General features: G+C 41.2%; 1 protein-coding gene across 1 annotated transcript in view; it reads right to left on the reverse strand.

Annotated features, from left to right (window-relative positions):
* The window catches only part of DOCK10 (dedicator of cytokinesis 10), a 168,098-nt gene that overhangs the window by 15,887 nt on the left and 126,421 nt on the right, over positions 1–25,790 (reverse strand). The window contains 23 exon segments of the mRNA XM_033150272.1: positions 916–1,022; positions 2,887–2,985; positions 3,309–3,366; positions 3,888–4,027; positions 4,030–4,102; positions 5,473–5,583; positions 6,284–6,306; positions 6,309–6,465; positions 8,852–8,989; positions 10,134–10,246; positions 10,535–10,659; positions 14,033–14,134; positions 14,861–14,908; positions 16,570–16,636; positions 17,492–17,606; positions 17,698–17,819; positions 19,069–19,180; positions 20,546–20,662; positions 20,764–20,939; positions 21,395–21,439; positions 21,993–22,089; positions 23,783–23,866; positions 24,765–24,911. Coding sequence (XP_033006163.1) covers positions 916–1,022; positions 2,887–2,985; positions 3,309–3,366; positions 3,888–4,027; positions 4,030–4,102; positions 5,473–5,583; positions 6,284–6,306; positions 6,309–6,465; positions 8,852–8,989; positions 10,134–10,246; positions 10,535–10,659; positions 14,033–14,134; positions 14,861–14,908; positions 16,570–16,636; positions 17,492–17,606; positions 17,698–17,819; positions 19,069–19,180; positions 20,546–20,662; positions 20,764–20,939; positions 21,395–21,439; positions 21,993–22,089; positions 23,783–23,866; positions 24,765–24,911 — 2,376 coding nt within the window.

Genomic DNA, 25,790 nt, shown 5'->3' on the forward strand with positions numbered 1-25,790 from the left:
GCAAATAGCACTGATTTCTCTTCCCAGCTTCCCCCTGTACTAGTAAACATTTCAATAAGACACTGGAAACAGGACTTTGGGTTTGGCAATGATAAGCCTACCTTCTATCGGGGATTTATCTATCAATTAGGATTTTGTCCTATGCAACCTCCATTGAAGGAAATGGGATGTTCTCACTCTTCCTGGTTATGCCTCAGAGAGCACTGTTGAAATTCTGTTTTTGTAAATTGGTTTACTTCTGCTGCTAAATTTGAATTGTGGATATGCAGTACTTGTGCTGTGATGATGAAGAACTGTTGTTGTTGTTTTAAACTGTGGCTTGTTTTATGCAACAACAAAAAGCAGTGTGAAAAGTAAAATGTAGCTGCAATCCTATGTATGGTTTCATTGGTAGGTCCCATTGAGCACAGTGGTCATGTTCATATGTCACAGTAAACCATGGTTTAGCACAACACATGTGAGCTGGAAGTAGCCTGAGGTTTACTCTTGTGCTTTACCCTCTCCACTCCTTCCTGTGTGCTGAGAGGAAATCTTTGGAAACCTTTTCTTTTCAATTTCCCTTAAACATGGTTGGCTATTGCATCTGAACCAGGGATCGTAGATTGCACTAACTATGGTTAGTTTTAAACAAGTCAGCTTCATAACCCATATTTTGAAGCTGGTGGTTTGAAACTAATCATAACTACTGACAAGCTAAAGTTTATAAGAAACTGACCGCAAAAGCTTCTGTGGTTCTCCTCTTGGCTAGGAAAACAGGGAAGAGGTGAGTGTGCAGGCCTGAGGCTCACTCAGGCTTATCCCAGCTCATGCAAGTCACACTAAATAATGATACAGCATGACATATGAACACAACCAGTGTGACTTACTTCTGAAAAACATGCACAGGATCAGGGTGTAAACATTAGCACTGCTGACCTCATTATATGGAGTATCCTGCATTCCAGAGTCTTCCTTCATAGCTCCTTCTTCTTTAATATTTGGTGTAATGTTGAGGAAAGCTGGCCATCCCATAGAGAACAAGCCTTTAAAAAACAAAACAAGTGAAAGAGCCCCATGAATCTATTAATATTACACTCTTAAAAAGAAGAGGATGCTACTATAAAGAATGCTTTAAAGAAATGCTGAGCAAAAGGACTTTTTTTCAGAGCCCACAGGGTGAGTAGAACAAATGGAACAGGTAATTTTTGATAGATTATTTATAAATTCCATTCAGTTCATTAACCTATTGGGGCAAGGCTGCAGAAAGTTATTACTGGATGATGCTGGCAAATAATATTCTTATTCAAAAAGCATTATTGAGAAACCTCCCAAATAACTATACTGCTAATATGGCAATGCATTTTTAGTTGGACCATTCAAAAATAAACAACACTCCTGGCTTCTTTTGTAAATAAAAAAATGCCAACAGACTCATATGCTCTGTGTATAGTCTGAAGTTATGAAAAGAATGAATTACCACCCCATCATCCTGCCCCCTTGCCAAGGTGGTTTAGGAAAAGAGGGTAGGGTAGGGTAGGGCAAGGCTGGTAAAAATGAAGACTTCTGCACAGAATCTAGCCTCTTTTGAACATGGCCTGAATCTTGGATTGGCCTGAAACCATATCAAAAGGTTTTGAGAGAACAAACTGTTGAAATTCAACATTTGATCCACTCATTTCAAGACTCAGAACTATCACCATAATATTTGTGAGTGAATCACATTTTCTCCCTTTCTCCCCTAAGTTGGCTTATGATATTGATTTTGCCACTATATATATTTTATTTGCTTTTGGAAACAGAAAAAAAAAATCACCAGAATGATGTTACATGGATTTTTTTGAACTGCAATGCAGGAAAAATGGAATTTCACTGGGAAGAGCTACCATGTTTTTAGGGTCCTCCAAATTAATTCATGCTATAGGAGTTTTTTTGTTCTATTAATTTCCTCAACTACGTGGCAACAGTCCAGTTCTAAGGCAATGGATGCATGCCTCCATCTTAGGACTGGGGTTTTTCCACTCGAGGGAGATGTAAGATGTAGCTTGTTTTGCATGCCTTTTCTTTCTCCCATCCTTATTAGAAAACAAGGAAAGGAAAATGTAACCCACAAAAGTAATGCATAATGCAGTCTAAGCATAATCTGATCTGAGATAAACTAAGCAACCTACAACAAGCAGTGAGTATTATCTCACTACTGATCCCCACTTCCTTCTTGGATGCTACTAGATGGAGTGCCTCTGGCCCTCTAGGTGGTTCCCATGTGGCTGCAGTTGATGGGAACTGGAATCCAACAACATCTCCAAGGCCATGTGTTCTCCATCCATGTTCTAGATATTCCTTCTACCAGGACTAGAGGCCTTTAAACCACTAGACTAAGGGTGGGGCAAGAGGTAGCTAGAACTACTAGGGCACGGAGGTAGGTGGACCCCACTCCACAAATATGGTCATTGTGCACAGGATTGCTGTTGCCCATGGGCAGCTTGCAGAAGTGGCCATGCTGACTTAGAATGCCCTGGTGTGTGTGTTGGTGTGTGTTAGAGAGTGAACTTTGCAGGCCACAAATTTCATTTCTTGTTTATCTTGGTGGGTTTGCTTAGTGATTATTATGCAGGCATACCCCATGCATACCTTAATGTGGAAAGTCAATGACCTGAGAAGTTGTCTTGGAGTAATCCTTATAAGAAAAATGCATACAGCATTGCAGTAAAAGACTTCTTCTAATCCAGTCCTTCCAACCAATAACAGAAACAGAGAAGACCTGACACCTCCCAATGTCAAAGAATATAAATATGCAACATGATATTCCCTCCCTTTTCAGTTAATCTCTTCTTCTGTTGAATCTCTGCCATCGGTGTGGATCAAATGTGGTTGTCTATGCCACATAAGAGACGTGGTTAGAACACTCACTTCCTCCAGTATGAGTTGTTAGTAAGACATTACTATCAGAGAGTTCAGCATCTTCCAGGAACATACGAGAGGTACATATCTTTTCCATTTTCCAGTAACCTACGATAGTGTGAGATGTTATTAACATTCTGCTATCTGTATGTGTTAATACATGCATATTTAATGATACACACTAAAGAAATGAGATACAAATGTCCCCCTTCCCAAAAGAGATTGAGTTAAGCTTGATTTTCACACCACATGCAAGGTTGTAACCCATTGATTTTACTAGTTGTAGTATCTTACATGGGAAACATTTGAGAAGAGTCAAAGCTGCTTAAAGGATAACTACAAAAAGGACATGAATTTCATCAGATTGAAATACGCGGTCATGTTTTACTGTTCGCTGCATCGATGCTAGCCATGGAATAAAGTTATCTTACCCTTTCTTTTCAGGTATTCGGCAATAAGAGCAGCTATATGGATATAGCACATAGCAGCCTGCAACAAGAAATTGTATTCAAGTGTTAATATTAAGCCGCACAGATTTTCTTATCCTCATAAATGTCAGACAGTGTTTTGCAGAAAGGTAGCCAAGCTTCACTTGACAGATTTATTAGTGTGACAGTTTGTGCAAAACAAGAAATTGATGCTGAAGACTTTACTTGAGCTAAGCTCCAGTTACCAAGAGATTTGCCTAAAAAGGCTAGGAGTATGGCTAAATGAGAGCATCAGGATTTCAACCATAAAAACAACTATCTGGGTCATGTGCTTGCAAGAGCTTAGAAAATAAAGGAGTCTAAAATAATTTGAATTCTGAATCAGGTTTCTTTTGGGGCGGGGAAGGATGCACAAGAATACTCAATAAAGTGTTTTTGCATTTTTACAAAATAATTGTTAACAAATGTCAATGGGTGATATACATGCTCTGCTCCAGCCAGATGTATTTAAGTCAGATTCTATAGAGTGCTCCTCCCAATCCCTTTTGGATACAAAATCAATCGTTAGTATTTGCAAGTTACCTCTGATAAGTCACCATTTCTAGCATGGATCTTGGCCATGCTTTCTAGCCAAGTCCTACGCAATTCAGGCGTGCTGGCGTATGAATTTGCCAAACTGTACTGCAAATCCACTAGCATCTCGGGGTCCTTCTCATGTTCTTCATTTGAGCTGTAGCCATCAAAACCGTCCTTATGCGTTTGGTCAAGTCTTTCACTTCTGCTGGGAAGTTACTGTTCTTTGGGGAGGAGAAGCAGCAGAAGTGTTGCTTTTAAGCTTACAGAATTTCCGTTTTCATGTTAAATCACATACTTTTGGGATAGATCATATCGTGGACCATACACACAACCACTGGATGCATAGTAGGCACTTCAAATCACGTGCTTGCTGGCTCCTGTTCCTGCTCCTGCACAGTTACTGACATCTTTGCATGCCACTCCTTGTTTGTGCATCATTTTTTTAAATATAGCATTTGTCATGCAATTCAAAAACCTTGATCATGTGCAAAGTGATAGCTGCACATCTAGCCACAGACTAGGCAGGCGGGATATGCAGGACTTCCCAGAGGTCATGAGAGTTAGCCAAAAGATACTGGGTCAGGATGGGTGCAAAAGCCATGACCCCAATACAGTTTTGTGAGCCCTCTCCAGGAATCTAATACATACTTTGGAAAGTTATTCATTCACTAAGCATTTGGACACCTCTTGAGATACTGTAACACAATTTTGCATGAAGGTTTTTGAGATCAAGGAGCAGGTTTTTGTCTATGTTTGGATACAAACAGATGTTTTTTTTAAATCAAGATGGCAGAATGAACCACTGAAAACTGCACTGTTTTTAACTGCTGACTTCAAAACTGCACTGATTTTTGGTCTCTTAGAATTCCAAGGGAACACTGTTGATGAGGCTGCTAGTAGCATACAAAGCAGACTGAAAAGGTTTATAGAGTTTGTAAAGTTGGAAGGGACACACAAAAGTCATATAGTCTAACCCCTGCAATGCAGGAGTCTTTCATTCAATGTGGGGCTTGAACCCATAACCATGAGATTCAGTGTCTCATGCTCTACTGAAATCCTCAGCTTTCCACCGGTATTGATCCCCACCCCCCAAAGGACCTGGTCTATGTGATACTTATCAGCATTATCTTTTTATTTATTACATTGGTGCCCTACTTTTCAGCCCAGATTAGCTCCTGAATAAGCTTACAATGAATATCTATCACAACATACAATTTCATCAGACTTTGTACTGATAAAGCAGGGGAGAGGGTGCCCAGGAACAACTGTTTCAATAACCACAAAAATTGGTGTGATTTAGCAATACCCTAAATGATTCTGAACAAATTTCAAGTCAATATTGGGTAATTTATTTACTCCAGAAATAGCTTCAATGATTGCAGTGATGAAACAAAATACAATTCAGTACCTGCAAAGATATTAGCAGTAGGGACTGGACTGAATTATGCATCTCAGAGTGATTAGAAAATTAAGTATATTCCTTTTGCAAAATATATTTTTGGAAGGTTTTCACAGAAAGAACTGAGATTGTAACAGAGGATAATGCAGCATAGGGCACATATATCTATAGTTGTAAGTATACCAGTCTTACTTTCATTTGCTTGTCTCCGTTAGCGAAGTTATTCGTAATCGCTAGTGAATGCTGAAACCGGGAGCCTCCAATTCCTGCATCTGCAATCAACTGGCTTACAGCTTTGATGAGCTAAAAAAAATTAAAGGAGGTGTTAGCATAAGTAAATCAAGCTGGCAAGTGGTTATTCCTTAGACGAACTACTAGTACAACCTAACAGACTGGAAAAGGGCTGTAGTTAGGAGCAGAACATCTGCTTTGCATGCAGAAGGTTGCAAGTTCAACCATCAATTTCTCCAGGAAGGGATGGGAATGTCCTTTGTCTGAAATCCTGAAGGGCCTCTGCCAGCCAGTGTAGACAGTACTGAGCTAGATGGCTCAAGGGTCTGACCTAGTACAAAGAGGATCCTATGTTGACTGAGTTACAACATGGACAATAGTCCAAGTAGTTGTCTGGGTCTCCATGTATATGCTCAAAGAGGGAACTAACAGCTCAAATGATGGCAGTGCCCCATGCCACATTTCAAAATCATAATCAGGGATATATAGGACACTAAGTGTGTCTCAAGAAGACACATTTTCAGAATTAAACCTGCACCCTTCCAACCAGAAAGTTCCCTTTAGTTTAGAAAGAAAAGTTGAGGTTTTGGGGATTTTGTCAAGGTACAGCAGAACCGGAAGAACAGAAGTGCTTGGGAACTCTATGTGATCTGCACATAGACACTGTTCATCTCTGGACTGAGTAGAGGCAAAAACTAAACAACACAATGACCAGGAAATTCAGAAAGTAATCTGTGTGGGATGCTTATTCATCACCATAGTGTTTACTTACCTGCAAATGGGACCTGACTATGACTTCTGCTTATTAAATTCAAAGTTCTTTCTCATGAAGAAATACAGCAGAGCAGAGGCTTCCATCTGTGTCGACCGTGACCTGTGATTGCAGCACTTAAGAATTTCATAGCAGAATGAGCCACATAAGTCAGCCTGCCCTTGGAAGAATGCTGAAGGGAACTATGGAGACAAAGATACACCTTTGCTACAACGTAAGAGATTTCTTATAACACAAATGCAGCATCTGTCAGTGCCGGAAGGCAATCAAAGACCTCACGCTGCTTATAAAATGGGCACAGTTGAGAAGGAGCTAGTTGTGACCCACAAAATACACCAACAAGGCACCGCTGTCTGCATGGGCCACCGTGATCTCCAAAGATCATTGCTCAAGGTCATTCTGATTCACCCAGATGTACATGTCGTAGGGATGCAACACAAGTATTGCTGCATTTGTGGCTATCTGACACCTAGCTCAATGGTTGCAGGTGAGCATGAGGCAGGAGAAACACTCAGAGAGCAACATGTTGTATGGTCGCTGTGTCTAGTGAAACTGACCTCTCCCTCACTAGAAGTCTTCAAGCAGAGACTAGACAGTCATCTCTAGGGGATGTTCTAGCTCTGGAATTCTGCAGTGTCTAGAGGGCTGGATTAGATTGCAGTAGGAGTTGGCTAAATGGGGGTGCCTCCATGAACTCCCTTCACCGGCGTCACTGCAGATTACTGGGAGGAGTGAGGCAGCAGTGGAGTTGGTGTGATGGAGCTAAATGGATGTCCCCACTTGCATCAACTTCACGGCTGCCTCACCCCTCCCAGTACGTTGCAGTGATGCTGGCGATGGAAGGTCATGTAAGGGCTGCTGCCCCACCCTTCAACTCTATCATTGATCATGGACTCCTGGAAACCAGAGCTCCCCCTTTCTGCCTGGACAAGCATTACAACCGTAGCCTCAATAACTTCTAAAAACATCGTAAGAACTGGTTGAAGTAGCTTTAAGTCCCAATTTGCTTTTGCTTCTGATGGAATTTCTTCTCCTCTTTAATTTTGGTAGGATATATCTAATATAAAATCTAAATAAATATAGTATCCAATTAATGATATGTATTAATGAACTGAGATTTCTCTGAGTAACAACGTGATCTCCTGAGCAGACTACGGAAAATAAGTAACATTATTCTCTGCATGCCACCTGTTGAGATGTGATTACTGAAGGAGAATGGAACGGAATGAGAAGGAAGAGAGCAACGTTACCATGTCAAGATGGAGTTAACCCCCATAGATATTTCAAGGAAGCATCCAAATCCATTCACTCCAGACAAAGGAGTGGGTAGCTCAGATGATTGGAGAAGGGCCATAGCTCAGTGGCAGAGAGAATATGCTTTGCATGAAGAAGGTCCCACATTAAATCCCTGGTTTCTCCAGGTAGGGCTTGGAAAGACTCCCTGCCTGAAATCCTGGACAATCACTGCCAGCCCGAGTACTGAGCCAGATGGACTAATGGTCTGACGCAGTGTAAGGCAGCTTCCTGTGCATCTGTACGTCTCCACTCTCCCACAATTAAACAGGCTCCTGACAGTCTGCCACGTAATTGAAAGCTGTTTCTGCTGGGTTTGTCTAATGTTTCCCTTGGCCCTAGAAATATGCCACTGGCGGCGTTACAATATCACACGTTGCGGAAGAAAAGCATTCTCCTCACATTCTGTTTTGAGTACTTCACCGTAGGGTTCCGTTCAAGGAAGGGCTTGTCATTATCCGGCAAAAATGTGGCTTTTAAAAATTTGCCGTATTACTGAAGATGGTGGAGGAAAAAGCTGTGGATGGAATGGGCAATGAGGAAGGGAAGGCCAGTCCAACTCCATGCTGCAGACGTATGAGTAGGACTGCAAAGGCTTCCCACTGGCACCTATCTGGTTGGCACCTGTGAGAACAGAGGGTTGGACTAGAAGAGCCTTTGGTCTGATCCAGCAGGTCTGTTCTTACGTTTTTATGTTCAGTAGTCCATGAACAAACACAAGGAGCTTTGCTGAAGAACTGGATTTTTTTTTTTTTAATGATCCTGGACTTTCTGTCCCAAATAATTCTCTATGAACTTTGATGTTGAATGTTGTCTGGGTTTCAAATATCTACTGCTTGATGCTAAAACTTGATTTAATGCCATATTAGATTTTAATATTTGTTATAAGAAAGGATGTGACTGTTAACAAGCAATGGGCTGCCATTTTAATATTTGGTTGTATTTGATCTTCAATAATATCGATCTATGATCAAATATTACAGCTGACATGCAATGCCTTTGTTGGAAACCTAGCATTTGATAGCTAGCATCTGCTTTTTTCTTATTTTAAAAGCAACCAACAGACTGAAAACATGTCTATAGCAATCAATGTCTGAGGTAAAATTTTGTATCTAAACAAAAATTCTGTGATAAAATATCTGAAATTGTATTTCAGTACTGATTTGCAGGATGCAGCTTGATCATCAATTATGTGGCAGACATGATTTCAATGCTGGTTTAAACAACGAATGAGCATTTCTTATCACAGGTGACCCAATTGTAGCAGGGACGTACCTTACTCACAAACAATCTAAGAGCAGCAAAGACATGCTTGAGGGCTGCTGCAGAGTGATTGATTTGCAGAAACAGCAGGAAGGTATCAAAGACTTTCTTCATCAGTGTGTTCTGGCAATCTGATTGTTGCAGCTGTCTCTGAAAAACGAGCCAACAAACACCTTTCAGTCTTTCAAAAACTAAACTGCCTGGCTTTCTCTGCATCTGTTTCTCCTACCCAAATGGGCAAGGTCTGCTTTAACAGAATTATCAACACAATGTCAAGTCATCTCAAATAATATAGTCTCCCTTAAAATAATTCTGCCTCCCCCCCACTTGCTGCCCCTTAGGCCAGGAAGTTCCAGGACACTTACATGATGTTCCTCCTCCTCCTCCTTTCACCAAAACCTATGTTTCTAGGAAGCTTTTGCCACCAGGAATGGTGAGGCTGCACTTTTCACCTGACCTCCCTTTGGCCAGCTTGTTGCAGCATACCAAGAAGCAAAGGTGGAAAGGTGAGGTGGCAACGCAGTGCAAATGCACTGGCAGAGCCAATCAGACACTCCCTGTTGACATGTTTGCACAGTGCGGACCTCACTGTTGTCTTGTCTTTCCCTTTCTCCATCCAGAAGAACTGCAGCAACCCAGACTGAGGGAGATCCATTGAGTAGTACATCACACCACTACTGTTTGGCACAATGCTACAATCTACTGAAACTTTAGCTTAGGGCTATGTTTTATTGTTATAACACATGCCTTGCATGCAAAAGCTCCAAAGGACAAAAGAGAGAGAGAGAGTAAATATACATTTTTAACCGTTGCAGAACTTCTGATATTATATCATATGCCTGATATTATTTCATATGCAGAGGGTAAAAACAACACCTTGAGAGGTTCTCTTCCATGAAATTCTAGGGTACATTGCCAGTAAATGTAGCCATGTGCATTTTTCTGTCTGAAGGTGAATTGCTTACATCTCTGCAAATGCCTATCACAGAAAGATAAGAATGGCTATGCAACTGTATATAAGAAACAGGGCACAGTAGTCCTGGGGAGAGTAGGAAGTAAAAAGAATCTTGGAAGAGGGTTAAAAGCCTATCATAATGATACATAATGCAAGGTGCATTGGCTTAGCACATTCCAGTTACTTTTCCAAGCATGATTCCTAGATTTTGCCCAGATATGATACCTTTGGGTCATGTCTTTCTCTAAAAAATAAACTGTGCAACTGTAATAGGTTGGCATAAGTAATAGGCACTGTAATTTTCACGTAAAACATGATTTTGTCATATGGAAATTATACCTGGTGATGTTGAGTAAACAGACATAATAAGTCTAGAATAGTAAGGCAAACTTCCGTGGCAATGTTGGCTTCAGTATCTACGTAGCTCACAATATCTGTTTCATTGGAACCACCTACAACAAAACAAATGTCATGGGGAAATGTATTTGAGGACAACAAGCACAGAGCAATTCATTAATGGCAAGTGCCAATAGTGAAGGGTAGGTCATTTTAACAGCATTTGTGTAAAACATTAGGCTTTCTATCACAGTTTATTTTTCTAAATTGCTAAAGATATATGTTTGAATGAGTTGTTTTAATGGATGCTCTGGAATAAGACTCATAAAGACTCATTACCCACATGGCAGCAGCTGATATTAGAGCAAAATTCAACATACACATAGGCCTTCTTTTGTGCTTACTTGCAATGGTGCTGTCTATCATCTGCAGGAGTTTAGGGTTGGAGAAGGCATTTTTGCCACGTATTATTGGTAAAGTTTGAGATCTGTGGTGCTTGTGGACGTCACCGCTGGAGGCAGAATGTATCCTGCAAAATGAGAAGTTAAGAGGGTCTTTCTTAAATGTTACATACCATGTCCCTAAAGTTCTTCATTTGCTTCAATATAGAGTAAGATGCCAGTTTCTATTTGACATATTCCGTTTTCTCCCAATGTGAATGTTGTGAAGCAAGGAGAAGTAATGGGAAACAAAGTGGGATATAAAGCTCACTAGAAAGGTCCTGAACGTTAGGTCCAGTTGCAGACGACTCTGGGGTTGCAGCGCTCATCTCTCTTTACTGGCGGAGGGAGCCGGCATACAGCTTCCGGGTCATGTGGCCAGCATGACTAAGCTGCTTCTGGCGAACCAGAGCAGCACACGGAAACGCCGTTTACCTTCCTGCCGGAGCGGTACCTATTTATCTACTTGCACTTCGTGCTTTTGAACTACTAGGTTGGCAGGAGCAGGGACCAAGCAACGGGAGCTCACCCCATTGTGGGGATTCAAACTGCCGACCTTCTGATTGGCAAGCCCTAGGCTCTGTGGTTTAACCCACAGCGCCACCCACATCCCAAGACTAGAAACATTACGTTGCTGAAATTTTGTACACGTGTGTTAAGTAACTTTAGGGACTTGGCTAAACTGGCAATTGTCTCCTCGTGCTTTGCTGAAGCGATGACAGAAGGGGTTCAGGATTGGAAAACTGAATCTTGAGTCACAGACTCTGCATTTTTGTGTTTTAATGGTGTTTTATGTCTTATAGCTATACACTGCCCTGATATATTATTGTATGGCAGTTTAAAAACAATTTAAGAAAAAACAGTTTCGTGTCTTTTGTGCTTGCAGGCTTCACTGTTGACATTAGAAAGATCAGCTCACTGTTGCACCAAATACCCAAATTCAAGAAAATTACCTGGCATGCTATATACTGAACTCTTACTAGCAACAGAATGAACATGCAATAAAATATATTAAACATGTTGCATATTTAGCTAAATTAATACCTCTCCTTAAAAAGGCAGAAACAAGTATAAAGCATATGTAGTATTAATATGGTTATAATTATTTTTATCTTTTTAAAGCAGAAGATTGTTGGAGGGCTATAAAACTTTTTTTCCCATCATGGCATCACAATTAAAAATATTACTTATTATTTAAGATTTTTTTAAAAAATGGGAGAGGGATGTAGATAAGCCACAAAAAACTACTCAGGGGTAAGTTGGATGTAGCCCATGTATCCATTCCTGCAGATACAGTAAGCATATATTTCTCTTATCAGAGGTGTAGGTTGGGGCTTCAGCAGCAGAGCAGATTTCTTAACAGCAGAACTTCCAATTAATAAAGCTCTCAAAAGCAATCAGAAGGAGCACTGGCAATTATCAAGATTCTCTTAAGATACAGCCTTGTACTCTTGTTAAGTTAAAGGCACCATGGCAAGCAAAAGACCAAGAGATTGCTATGGAGAGAGTAGAGTGAAGCAGTGGGTTAAGAATTTGCTACAGTACACCTCAATTGCTAGGCTTTTGTTTTGTTGAGGCGTCAGGGTCGTTTTTTCCTGTAAACATGCTGCAATACAATGGCCCAGTGAAAGGATTCATTCAGATATGTAAAGTGAGATCAGGGCTTGTTTTGGAGAGAGAAGCAAAGGAATGCATCATTCCCCCTCATGCTTCATTTGGTCCAGCCACTCTGCACAACACAAGGCTATTATACTGGCAACTGTTGAGTTTCAATTAGCTGTGCATGAACAAAGTGGCTCTCAAAGAACCGCGGAATAAAAATATAAATGTGTCTTAAAGCCTACAAGCAGAGCAGATTCAAAACGTTCGGCCCTTAACGGTAAGATGTATCTCACTGTTTTCAAAGAACCAAATAACAGCACAACAGGGATTTTAATCCCTGCTTATTTAACTTATATGCAGAATTCATCATGCGAAAGGCTGGACTGGATGAATCCCAAACCGGAATTAAGATTGCCGGAAAAAATATCAACAACCTCAGATATGCTGATGGCAGAAAGTGATATGCTGATGACTACCTTGATGGCAGAAAGTGAGGAGGAATTAAAGAACCTTTTAATGAGGGTGAAAGAGGAGAGCGCAAAATATGGTCTGAAGCTCAACATCAAAAAAACTAAGATCATGGCCACTGGTCCCATCACCTCCTGGCAAATAGAAGGGGAAGAAATGGAGGCAGTGAGAGATTTCACTTTTTTGGGTTCCACGATCACTGCAGATGGTGACAGCAGTCACGAAATTAGAAGACGCCTGCTTCTTGGGAGAAAAGCAATGACAAACCTAGACAGCATCTTAAAAAGCAAAGGTCCGTATAGTTAAAGCTATGGTTTTCCCAGTAGTAATGTACGGAAGTGAGAGCTGGACCATAAAGAAGGCCGATCGCCGAAGAATTGATGCTTTTGAATTATGGTGCTGGAGGAGACTCTTGAGAGTCCCATGGACTGCAAGAAGATCAAACCTATTCATTCTCAAGGAAATCGGCCCTGAGTGCTCACTAGAAGGACAGATCCTGAAGTTGAGGCTCCAGTATTTTGGCCACCTCATGAGAAGAGAAGACTCCCTGGAAAAGACCCTGATGTTGGGAAAGATGGAGGGCACAAGGAGAAGGGGACGACAGAGGATGAGATGGTTGGACAGTGTTCTCGAAGCTACTAACATGAGTTTGGCCAAACTGCGAGAGGCAGTGAAGGATAGGCATGCCTGGCGTGCTCTGGTCCATGGGGTCACGAAGAGTCGGACACGACTGAACGACAGGGATTTTAATAACAATACCTAAGGATTCCTAAAGTCAAAAAACTAAAAGTGAACTGGATTGGAACCCATCAACATTTCCATCTTTTACTTTAAAGGAGCAACAGGAGGCTCTGAACTTTCTGCAAGGCTGGTGCTGGAGAAGGAGGATTTCCCCTCTTGATTAATTTATCAATTCAATGGGGCTTATATCTCTGTAAATGAGATTAAGATTCTACTCTAAATCACACATCTATCTAAAAGTACTATAACTCAACAACCGGGGGGGGGGAGATACAGGTACCTCTATTCTGTTAATAACAGCTTGCAGAAACAAATCTTGAGCACTTTGCTTTTAAGTAAAAAATGAAAATATCGGGGAGATGTTGCCATGTATAGCTCAGCCCTTAGGGTCACTGTTCACTGGCTGCTTTGCATGTCTACATGCGGATCACAAGGCAGTGCTGTCACGTCCAAGGAGCTGCAAGCTCAAAGCAGCCTATTTCACAGCACTGAGGTGACCCAGATGCAAAACTGGCTGGATCTATTAGCGCATGGGATGAACTGGATACAAGCATTACAAAAATACTGTGGTCACGTGGCTTGTTAGATTGAAGTAACTGCATGAAAGGAATATACCGGTAGTTAAAAGCTCAGTAGCAAAATGTATCTTACCATTGGGGCAGAAGCCCAGAGGTCTGGCAGGATGAGTTAGAGCCTTTCAGGGTTCCATTATTCTGTGTTGTTTGAGCAACCTTAAATGCAGCAGCAATTTTCCTAATAATAATAATAATAATAATAATAATAATAATGTTGTTGTAAGCTGCAATCCTTAATACGCTTTTATTTGGTCAGCCTTGTTGAACACAACAGGACTTATTTCTGAGAAGACATGCACAGAGTTTCCCCTTTTCATATGAAAAACACAATGGGCAAGAAGTACTGTAATAAAAATACCAATAGCTTGTTTTCATTTTATAACTGATGGAAATGTAGCAGACAAAGCAGCTCATTGTTGCTGCTGGAAATGAAAAACAAACCATCATAATATTGCCAAGGAAAAGTGCGTGCCTGATCCTTGGCAGCTGCAAAAATAGCCTCATACTTCAGAAATAGTGGCCAAAAAAATGAAGAGGCAAGAAGATATTGGATTGCAAACGCTGCAAAGTATTATTGATGCCCTTTATACTACCGGTCATAGGAAAAGTCAGTTGTTAAAAGCAGCTGCTAATGCCATCGAATTAGAAGTTTTGTACACAGGGACAAACCCTTCTTAAGTTTTTTCATGTACCTAATTACTTATCTTCTTGATAGTAACAAGGGAAGCAGCATTACTTGGAATCCTACCAGCTTGAGTGCATTGGAGTTCAGCTTTCTGAGAAAAAAGCCAGTCTGGATTGAACTTGGATACACTGATATTTGGGTCATTCATTTACATGCCAGCTTCAAAGTGTGTTTGAAATTTCATCTTGCCATATGTTATATGACTAAAGCACAACTTACCTCACTATGTTTCGTTTCCCAAGATATCTGAAATTTTGGAAGCAAACCCTGAAAGAAATAAAAAGTAAGACTCTGTTAGTTTTTGTTTGATAGTACAGGGATGGTCAGGCACACACCTGAGCATAAAGTCAAAAGTTTAAACAGCAACAGAGCATGCACACCCTCCTCCTTGCATGTGTCTATCCCCTAAGTCTCCAACTTTCTTCATACTGTTCAGAGAAAGTCTTGTAGGAGTGAGGAACCTTGGTTTAACAGGGTCCCCGATTGCACAAACAGTTCTACTCATGTTCAAGTGAGTGCAAGGAGAAGCCCTTTCCTCTGCAGGCTTTGCCTCTGGAATATGGTAAAGGTGGGGAACTGAGTGGGGTGTGTCATGTGCATTGGGAGAGGGGGTTGTGTGCATGCCCTCCCCACCACACTTTCAGCATTTGCATGTTCAGGTGAGTGCTTGAACACATCTTATATAACAATGCTGTATTTGCAAAACACACACAGTTAACGTTTCAGCATACACACACTTTACACGGAACCATTTTTTCCTCTTGCCACGAGTATGGCACTGCAGCAAGACCAAGCTTGCATAGCCATATCTAGATTACAAGACTTACAAACCACCTTTCAGCTCAGATTTTCCATGCCTTTGGAAGCAGACAGGCCAGGAAAAGGGAAGCATTGGGAGTCATGATTCGCCTCCAATTCTGAGTAGAAGTCATTGGACTACAACACCCACCATCTCGTATCATTGGCCAAACTCAATGGGCTGATGGGAGTTTGAGTCCAACAACACCTGGAGGGCCTAAGTTCATCATCTCTGCTCAGAGGATTCCTGGACAAGACAGAACTGACAGTGTAATAATTTCTCTATCATTTTTATGGTAGTTTTATAAAGAAGTGAGCACCTTCTGTGCCAACCTTTAAACGTTTCTATTCCACCAGGCCTATGCCAGGCAATTAAGAACACATCCTTACACAATGGTTAATTGATGTGTGCTTCTTATGGTTTTATTGTATGGTCTTATGTTTCCATTGCTGGAAAGTGCTTTGATATTTTTTAAATGATACAGTGGTATACAAATATTTCTATGAATTAATAATTGAGCACACCCACATCTTTCACCTGCAGGTAGCTGGCTCTGTGTATAGCAAACTATAGGTATCACATGCATAGTGCTGAGGACAGCAGAATCCTAGGCATGTCTACTCAGAAGTAAATTGAATGGGACTCACTTTGAGGAATGCATGCATAGGATCATCACCTAAGAGATATTAGGAGATTCTGAGCCCTATCATGGCATGTGATCTACAGTGAGGCTGACATAGGGAGCAGATAATTTTCATTTGTTTCACAACAGAAAGAAGGGGAAGGAATTTGTCCCATGATGGGTCAGGAATGCATATGATGGAAACATTTTCTGTTCTCTATATATGGGAGAGCATAACACGCCATGATTTAGGCACAGATGTTATTAGAAGAGGTTCAAGATTCACAGGTTTCCTAAGTATATGGGTGGGGAGAGGGAACAGTTTTTCAAAAGGCCAGAAAAGATTGGAAATAATTGGCCATTAACAGTTCAAATAAAATGCATATGTGGATTTGAGGCTTAGAATTTTCAAAATGTCAGTAAAGCCCAGTATTTACACTTTGTTTCTTTCTATTTGAGTCACTGCCAATGACAGCCTTAGAAGGACAAACCTCAGAGTGAACTTACTCTAAAATGCTGAAAAAGTCTGTTATCTCTGTGAATGGGGCTCTCTGCCAGTAGGAGATCAATGTATCTGGAAAGAGACATCAAAAATATAAATGTATTATTTGCCCATAATTAAAGAGCTGACTCAAAGCATAAGAAGAACCGTGCTGGATCAGAGCACAGGCCCAGCTAGTCCAGCACCCTGTTCCCATAGTGGCCAACCAGACGCCTATAGGAAGTCTGTAAACAAGAGCATAGGAACACAGGAAGCTGTGTTATGCCAAGTCAGACCATTGGTCCATCTAGCTCAGTATCGCTTACACCGATTGGCAGTGGCTCTCCAGGGTTTCAGACAGGAGTCTCCCCCTGACTAGCTGGAGATGCTGGGAATTAAACCCGGAATCCTCTGCATGCAAAGCAGATGCTGCGCCATTGAGCTACAGCTTTTCCAAAGGCCAGTTGGTACACTACCATTCTCACAGCCTTGTGAGGTAAGCCCAGTGGGAGGAGCTATGTAGGATACAAATGAAGCCGAGGACATGGATGCAGCAGAACGCTTCCCACTAGTCAGTCCTAGAAACTGGTATTCAGAGGCATCTTGCTCCAGCTCTGGAGGCTGAACATAGTCTTTATGACAGGTAGGCATGACAGCTTTATGCTCCATATATTTGTCTAATCCCCGTTTTTAGCCCTCCAGGTCGGTGGTCAATGCTGCATTGCGTGGGAATGAATTCCATGGTTTAACTATCCGCTGTGTGAAGAAATAATTTCTTCTTCCCATGCAATATTCAGGTTTATTTGAAGTAGGGGAAACCTGACTCTATCCACTTTCCCCCACACCATGTGTAATCTTATACACTGCTACCATGTCCCCTTTTATTTACTTTCCCAAATGAAGCTTGAAACATTTTTTGTGAGTGCTTGCACTCTATGGTTTCCTCACCTTCTGAAATTGTTTTCATAATGTGAAGGAAACACATCAGGAGACTTCTCGTTTCAGCCTGATCTAGTTTGTCAAACCGAAGAGCTGACCCAATCAGGGATAACGGCCTCACAATCTGTTAGGAGTGAAATACAAAGGATCTTTGTAGTGACTTGGAGGCATTCAGATTCTGAAAATTGTTTCCAACCGTTCACATGCATGCATACCTTCTCACAGGTTTCTGTCGCCTCACTGTTCTTTTCGTTGGTGCTTGGGTTAGAGTCGAGACTTGCTAAGGAGCCTCTGGAGTCAGCATGGTTTGCTGCAGAAATAGCCACTGATGAAAAAGCTGGAAACAAAACCCACAACGAACATGCTAAAATGATGTTTATGGACACAAAAATTAGGCAGAAGAATGAAAACTCAAAGTGTTGGGCGGAAAAACGACACAGTTGTGGAACACAATGTAGCTCAATTAATGAAGACACTGATGGCCATGGGTCTGAGTGTATGAAACACTGTTGACATAGGATGATAAATACACAGGGATATTTGTGCTGTTGTTATTGATGAAGTTAGGTACATTCTGAGACACATTGGACCAAAGATCACTGAAATGAAGAATTTTATTACACACAATTAGTATTGTATACAGATATAAGTACAAACATCGAACAGTATTTTTATTATATCATTTGGGCCAGGAGTTAATTTTATTTATTATTACTTATTTTAAACACTTGTATCCCGCCTTTGGCAGGTCTGTAATAGGACAAGGAGTTAATGATGCCCATATTTCTGAGCTCAGCAGACCTCTGCTGTTGACTTGTGTTGGGGTGTTTTGCCACTCTGCATGTTCCTGCTGTAGCTGTGAAAAGTGTGGTGGATTGAATTCCTGATGGTGACTGCCAGCATTGAGCCTAAAAACAGAAATCTGCTAGATTCTATGCTAATCCATTAGGTCCATTACCCACACGGGACCAATCTGGGCCATTCAACTGCACTGACTTAGAGCTGGCACAGCAAAAAATGGTGTAAGAAACACCCTCCAAACTCCCACTCTGACCAGCATAAGCCAATAAGGCTTCAGATGTGGTGGTAAATCTGCTGCTCCTCCTGGGTACCATTTATAATTACTATTCTAATTATTTACTTTACAAAAATGAGTAGAGAACAATGTGACCTGTTCAAAGTTCTTTTATTTTGGGCACCAATTTTTATGGTCCTAACTACAAAGCGGGGGAAGTGAAATAAACTGATTAACTCCTCTCTCCTGGAATTATGGGAGAAAGGAATGTTTAAGAATATGCATATATTTAGGAAGCATGGAGAAATCCCAAAGGGATTTATCTTCCTTAAAACAAGAACAACTTGGCTGGGCTCATGTTTGATATCATTAACAGAAGGAATAAGATAAAGTCTGGTGTGAGAGTGCTGTAGCTGTACCAAGTGCAAAACTATCTCAGGCGTTCTTTGGATGATGAAAAAATATAATATGCAAGTTAAGTTTTCTTGCCTTGCATGTTAAGGAAATAACCAGAGTTTAAAAACTGGTAACAAGCCTCACGGTGGAGCAATCTGCCCATATGCTTTCGTACCTGCTATAGAGTTAAGAACATCTTTGGAAAAAGAGGTATCTACAGAGTTTGCATGTTTCATTGCTGCCTGACTCTGAAATCCACCAGTAGTACTCAAATCATCTCTGGATCCCTGGATTTCAATGAGAACAAGGGAACAAATTTAGTCACTCATATCATCAGCTTTTGAAAACAGCCTGTTAATTTGAGAGTTATATAATTATATTGCTACTGGAATGGTTTTCTGGCATGACGTTAAAAAACAACAACAACCCAGCATCTGCTGATTAATGCCAAGGAGAGCTTATCCTCACTATCAAGTTAATCTTTTTTATTTCCGTCTACATATTTTTCCTGGGGCTCAATTCAAATTCAGATAAAGCCCTATTCGTGTGCTACTCGTGTCTACATATGCATGTAGAGCAAGGAGAGGGACCTTCTGCTACCTTTGCTTCTAAGGCAAGTGTATTGGTTGACATATGAACCCTGTACATCAAGTCAGCCAATATGAATACACTCAGTGGTTGCCAGTGGCAGAGCAAGGTCAGGTGGTACGCGGTGTGGGAAATTTATTGTCTCCCCACCCCATTGAAATTATTATTATTATTTTTTGCCTGTAACAATGGTTTGACTTTATTTCATTTCTTGGGGAGGAGCCAAAGTTGTTGAGCTTTTTGGGGAGAGACCACGTGCCTTGCAATTAGGAGCTGGCTGGCCGCCATACACCTGAGAGAGAGCTGGACCATTTCGGCAGCGGGAAGCCTGCATGCGCCAAAGCCACAGCATTATTCACAGATGTTGACTGCCACACAGCATTTTGTCACCCCCCTCGGTGGTGGCACCCGGGGCCAACCGCACCCACATTGCGATGCCTCTGGTGGTTGCTTCCCCCTGAAAGTTGCTAGGTCAGGTGGGGTTGTCTCCCAGAGCATAAGAAGTTGGGAGTCACTGTACAGAGCTAAGGGGAGCAAGAGCAGCACAACATTTCATATGGTTTTGCTATGGAGGCTCTTCCAAACAAGCAATCTCTGACATCAGTGAGAACACTAAGCTACTACAGTCACATGAGTGGACCATGTGAATGAATGCTTGAATTGGTCCTTAGTTGCATTATAGTAACTCTTCCTCTTGTCCTTCATTATTTCATTTTTTTAAGAATAGCCACAGTCACCTCTCAGAGTTTTAGAACAATAGCCGAATAATCCAGTGATATAGCTGAGAAGCCTCTTTACACAGTGCTATATACAGGCTTCTATATAATGTATGGTTAATTAATCCATAAGGGCTAACACAAGTCTGTTGAGGGCCCTCGAGGTAGATATATGAGTGTGTAACTCATTTAAGGGCCTTCAGCTTAGTGAATTTGGATCAGTTGTTGATAAATTTACCTAATTACTCACCCAGCAAAGACAGACCTGAAAACAGAAAGGTCTGTATGAAAACGTAACAAAAAATGATTCAAAATGAATTTATGGAACGGAAGCTCACTCTCGTTTACCTGATTGGACGTATTTATGTTGAACGGAAACAGGTCCTTCATATATATCCTTGGCATGTTGTCCAAAAGCATGCCGTACAGGGGCATATACAGGTTTGCTATCTTTGCCTGTTTCTCCTGGGGGGGGGGGTGAAATTCAAAGAGAAAGGCTCACTGCAGGCGGCTGACTGGTAGATTTCAAAAGCACACTGGAATATGCAAGTACGGCAAAAATTTACCAGGTCGGCATATCGATCATCAAAGGAATGTTTCGCCATGAGGTTTTTTAGTACTGCCAAGGCCATGTGCCTAATATCTTGATCTTCCTGGAGCGCAAACCCAACCTCTCGCAGAAGTAATCCAATTAAGAAATGCTTTCGGCAAAACTCATTTGTCACAGTATACTCTGGAATATCTTGAAGAGAACAGGCAAGAGGTTCATTGCATATTACTAAAGTAATGCATGTCCAAGAAATAGATATGTGAGCAAGAGGCTAGTACTATTATCAGCCATTGCTATTATCCAGTTAACTTTTGTTTTGGTTTTTTATATATATAAAAAAACTCATTATATTTTCACAAAGCTCTTTCGATTGAACCAGTTATTTTTCAACGGTTCCGAAGGCAATAAAGTATTAGCTATCTTTGCAAACATTTCTGTCAAGTATGGTTGGTGGATATTAGTCTTATCCAAGATCTCACAATATGGAAAACATCCAAGCTGACTGCCAACTATCAACCTTTGCAAATACTTGGCTTCAGGTAATATTGTAGCTAACTTCAGAAGTGCTATGAATGGGATTTGGACCTCTTAGTTTGTTCATCCATTAATTTATGGTCATGGAAGGAATAAAGCAATTCACTTCTTACCTGATGCATGAAACTGCTGTGTTGTTTCTGATGGTGTTGCTGGATCTTAAATGGTTTTACAGAAATAGAAGGGGAGGGGAAAGACAACAATTACATTTTTATACAGTTACAGGTGGGTAGCCGTGTTGGTCTGCCATAGTCAAAACAAAATCGAAAATTCTTTCTAGTAGCACCTTAGAGACCAACTGAGTTTGTTCCTGGTATGAGCTTTCGTGTGCATGCACACTTCTTCAGATACACATCTGAAGTATCTGATACATCTGTGTATCTGAAGATACATCTGTGTATCTGAAGATACATCTGTGTATCTGAAGAAGTGTGCATGCACACGAAAGCTCATACCAGGAACAAACTCAGTTGGTCTCTAAGGTGCTACTAGAAAGAATTTTCGATTTTGTTTTGACATTTTTATACAATGAGCTTACTTAGGAAATGCAAAATGGGCACATTGATCCTTCATATAATTATATTAAGCATCAAAGTTCCATTGGTTTCCCTAGGGCATATTTCCATGTAAGTGTCTTTAGGATTAAAAAATGTTTGTTTTCCTTGAAAAGAAATAATAAATAAATAAATAAATAAATAAGGAAGTCCTTACCTGGTATGTCTGCAGATCTCATAGGCAGGCACAGAGGAATGAAGTGTTCATGGTTGCATACTTCTTGAAGAAAGTCAAATTTATATTGGAACAAAATCTGAAATGTTACAATAGTGATTGTTTTGCACTCGGTATTGGAGATTTACACTTGCATTACATAGGTCACACAGAAAAGAGGAAACCAGTGGTCCGTCATGTAAAGCAAAACTGGGTTTGGTTTTGCTATTTCACTGCAATTTATTTTGGATCCTTAAATATATTTTATTTCTTATGAGCATTAAATCGTATTGAATAAGAGGATGCTCTTTGGGAGAGGGCAGGAGATACTGTGTAATAAATGTGAAAATAATTCCCATATGTTGCATTTATGTTTGGACTATCTATGACCCATGGGAAAAGGACTGTGTAAGCACTTCCTATTTAGTCAAGAAGGAAGGGAATGCAGAACACATATGGATATTGCTCAGTTTGCTGGAGTAGAGCCTTTCAGTTATTTCCTTTATGAATAAGCTTTCAACAAGGGGTGTATTTCGAGAGGAAATGCAGTATACAGAGTGCCTTGCTGATGTAGGCATCCTTTTTACTGCACATCCATGATGATTTGTGTACATGATTGTGTCAGAGCAGTCACATGTGATCCCGCTTTGAATACTGTTTGTGTCTGCAAATGCTTTGGGGAGGTCTCATTTTCGTTGCCTCTTTGGATAGCAATAATTTGGTAGCATCGGGGAGCACCACAGAACCAACTGAAATAGAATAATTCCATCACCGATGCACTGTTACTAGGCCAGAATGCACCCTCAATAAAATAATAGTCTGGAGGGGTCTGAAGTCTTGAGGTGTGTAGTAAGGCTATGTATAGCTTTAGGGATTGCACTGTATAGATAAATGTTGCATAACTGCTTCCACTTATGTTTTGGTAAAGCTTTGATTATAAATGCAACAGAAAAGTAATATCTTGTAGAGATAGGATCGTCCTACTCGCGTGTAGGACCCTGGCAGAGACACATACCCTACTGGAATGTTCTCTCCATCCTGGTCAGTCGTTCAGGAGCTTCAAAAGCTTTCTCCAGTCCAAACATCACAGTGACTGATACCAAGAGGCATTAGCATGCTTACGGATCCTGCAGAGTGCTAGCAGTTTGCGTAACAGACTCAGTAGCACAGCATTTTGGCTAATCTACTTTATTTACATGAGGGACGCGGGTGGCGCTGTGGTCTAAACCACAGAGCCTAGGGCTTGCCAATCAGAAGGTTGGCGGTTTGAATCCCCGCAACGGGGTGAGCTCCCGTTGCTCGGTCCCTGCTCCTGCCAACCTAGCAGTTCGAAAGCACGTCAAAGTGCAAGTAGATAAATAGGTACCTCTCCGGTGGGAAGATAAATGGCGTTTCCGTGCGCTGCTCTGGTTCACCAGAAGTGGCTCAGTCATGCTGGCCACATGACCCAGAAGCACCGCAACCCCAGAATCGTTTGCGACTGAACCTAATGGTCAGGGGTCCCTTTACTTTATTTACATACAATACACTCAGAGCATTCTGACTTAGCTCCTTCTTCTTTCTCATCAGACAGCAAAGATAAAGAACAAAGGACAATAGTCCCACATCACGGAATACAGTAATACCAAACATCCTGTCTCCATCACTCCCCAAACTGTGGAATGAAAACATACACCGTCATGTGATAGACAACAATCTCATGACTGCCAGCACAGAACAAGAATCCTAACACCTGATTCTTTCAGGTGCTGAAGAACTGGGCTGTACATTTAAACACACATAATTTATCTTACCTTGTGGTCACCTGGTCCAAACATACTTATATAGCTGTTGATCATCTTAAATACAAATCCACGGTCCATGAATGTGAAACAACGCTAAAAATAAAAATTGAGCTATTTTAATCATTCACCCTGGAAAGGGATTATATTAGCAGAACGAAGGCAACAAAGCACCAATGTTATTATCATCCCGTCAAACAATAAATTGACTGTGGACCATATCTGGTCTTGGGGACCAAATATTTGTCAGCAGTTTTCAGCTCAACAAGGAAGTTGCCTTGTGTAAATGGCCACTAAGAGATGAAGAGTCACAGTAATGTAAGTTCTTCTTCTTCTTTTTTGCAGGGAGGGGGAAGCCAGTGCAAGGCATTGTCTAGAAGCCGAACTATAGGTTTGACAAAAATGGATTCAATCCCACCCCTCCCCCACCCCATATATCCATGGACTTTTGACACGGCACTTAGAAGTATATTTTCTCTGCAAGCTGTGATTTGCCAGAACTAGTTTCAGTGAAAACCAGGTGTCTGGTTCTATAAAGGGCTATAAATACAAACTGAAAGGTAGTACGATAAAGTTGCATAGTATGCTAAATTAGCATGAGCTTCTCCACATGGAGTGTAGCTGCACAGCTTCCAGGTTCTGACTGTTCCAAGCTGAAGGCAAACAACGTAGTGCTGCTTACCAGGTGCCCAGAAACATTTAAACGTAGCACATAAGACTTTTACCATGTGGTGTAACACATTATGTTGTGTCAGCAACATGTAGAAAATTCACACTGTTTGCAGTGGCTTTATGGATGTTGCAAAACAGGATTGGGGAACCTCCAGATACTGCTGGACTACAACTCCCATCATGCCTAACTATTGGCTGGCCTGGTTGGGGAATTAGAGTCCAATAACCTCTAGAGCGCCATAGGTTCTCCATCCCTGCTGCAAAATGTAGATCAGACAATATCAAGGCTAGGTAAAGGCTATTTGCTGTAAAAGCATCTTACCTTCAGAAACCTGCCAATGCTGTGATTTGCATTCCTTGTCTCTTCAAGAGCATCCCTGTGTTTCCAAACAACATGATCTGAAATCACCATGATGAGCGTATCCAGCTCATTTTGGAATGATTCGGGAAATCTCTGAGTGCGAGGCATCTGAACAGACAGTAAATGACTTCTTTAGAATATAAATTTAACCCTGCCACCACTCAAAGTTCCCCAGTAGTTCTCCCCAGCCCACAAAACCCAACAAAGCCACAACTTTCAAAGCTTTCAATATAAGCGCTCTATAGGAGAATTTGATCGTATTACTCATGAATAGGTTGTTAGGTAGAGCGGCCCACCCATGAAGCCAGCTGAGACAACTGTCTCAGGTGGCAGGATCCATAGCGGCAGCTGATCTCAATGTAGATCTCATGTAGGTTCAGAACCATGTATCGGAAGGGAGGAAGAGGTAATTATATCAGTTTTGCACAGGAACCTACATATAGTAAGACAAACCATTGATCCATCTAACTCGGTATTGTCTATTTTGACTGAGCAGCAGCTCTCCAATCAAAGAAAGGGAGGGGGGTCCTCCAGAAGGATGGTTGCATCTGTGAACCTCCCAATGTTGTTCAACTACTAGCTATTGATTGTAACAATAAAAAATTGATTTTATTTGAGCTCCTATAAGTACTACCAGCATTGCCAACTGTGAGGGATTATGGATGTTGTAGTACATCTAGAAGTCCCACCCATGCTCCAAAATTACATTTGATGTGCCATGAGAGCACAAAAAGTACAATGCTACCTAATATTGAATCAGACTGTCTAATCCAGCACTGTCTACACTGATTGGCAGCAGCTCTCTCTGAGATCTCAGGCAGAGGTCTCTCTTAAGAGGTGATACTGGGGATTAAACTGGGAACCTCCAGCATACAAAGTACATGCACGACCACTGAGTTATTGTCCTTCCCGTACCTAGAGCACAGCCATTATATTATTAACTGTGAGAAGCAACAGTCTATACACTAGCTCACACATCTCTGGATC

This window comes from Lacerta agilis, chromosome 5 (assembly GCF_009819535.1).
Source record: "Lacerta agilis isolate rLacAgi1 chromosome 5, rLacAgi1.pri, whole genome shotgun sequence".
Lineage (NCBI taxonomy): Eukaryota > Metazoa > Chordata > Lepidosauria > Squamata > Lacertidae > Lacerta > Lacerta agilis.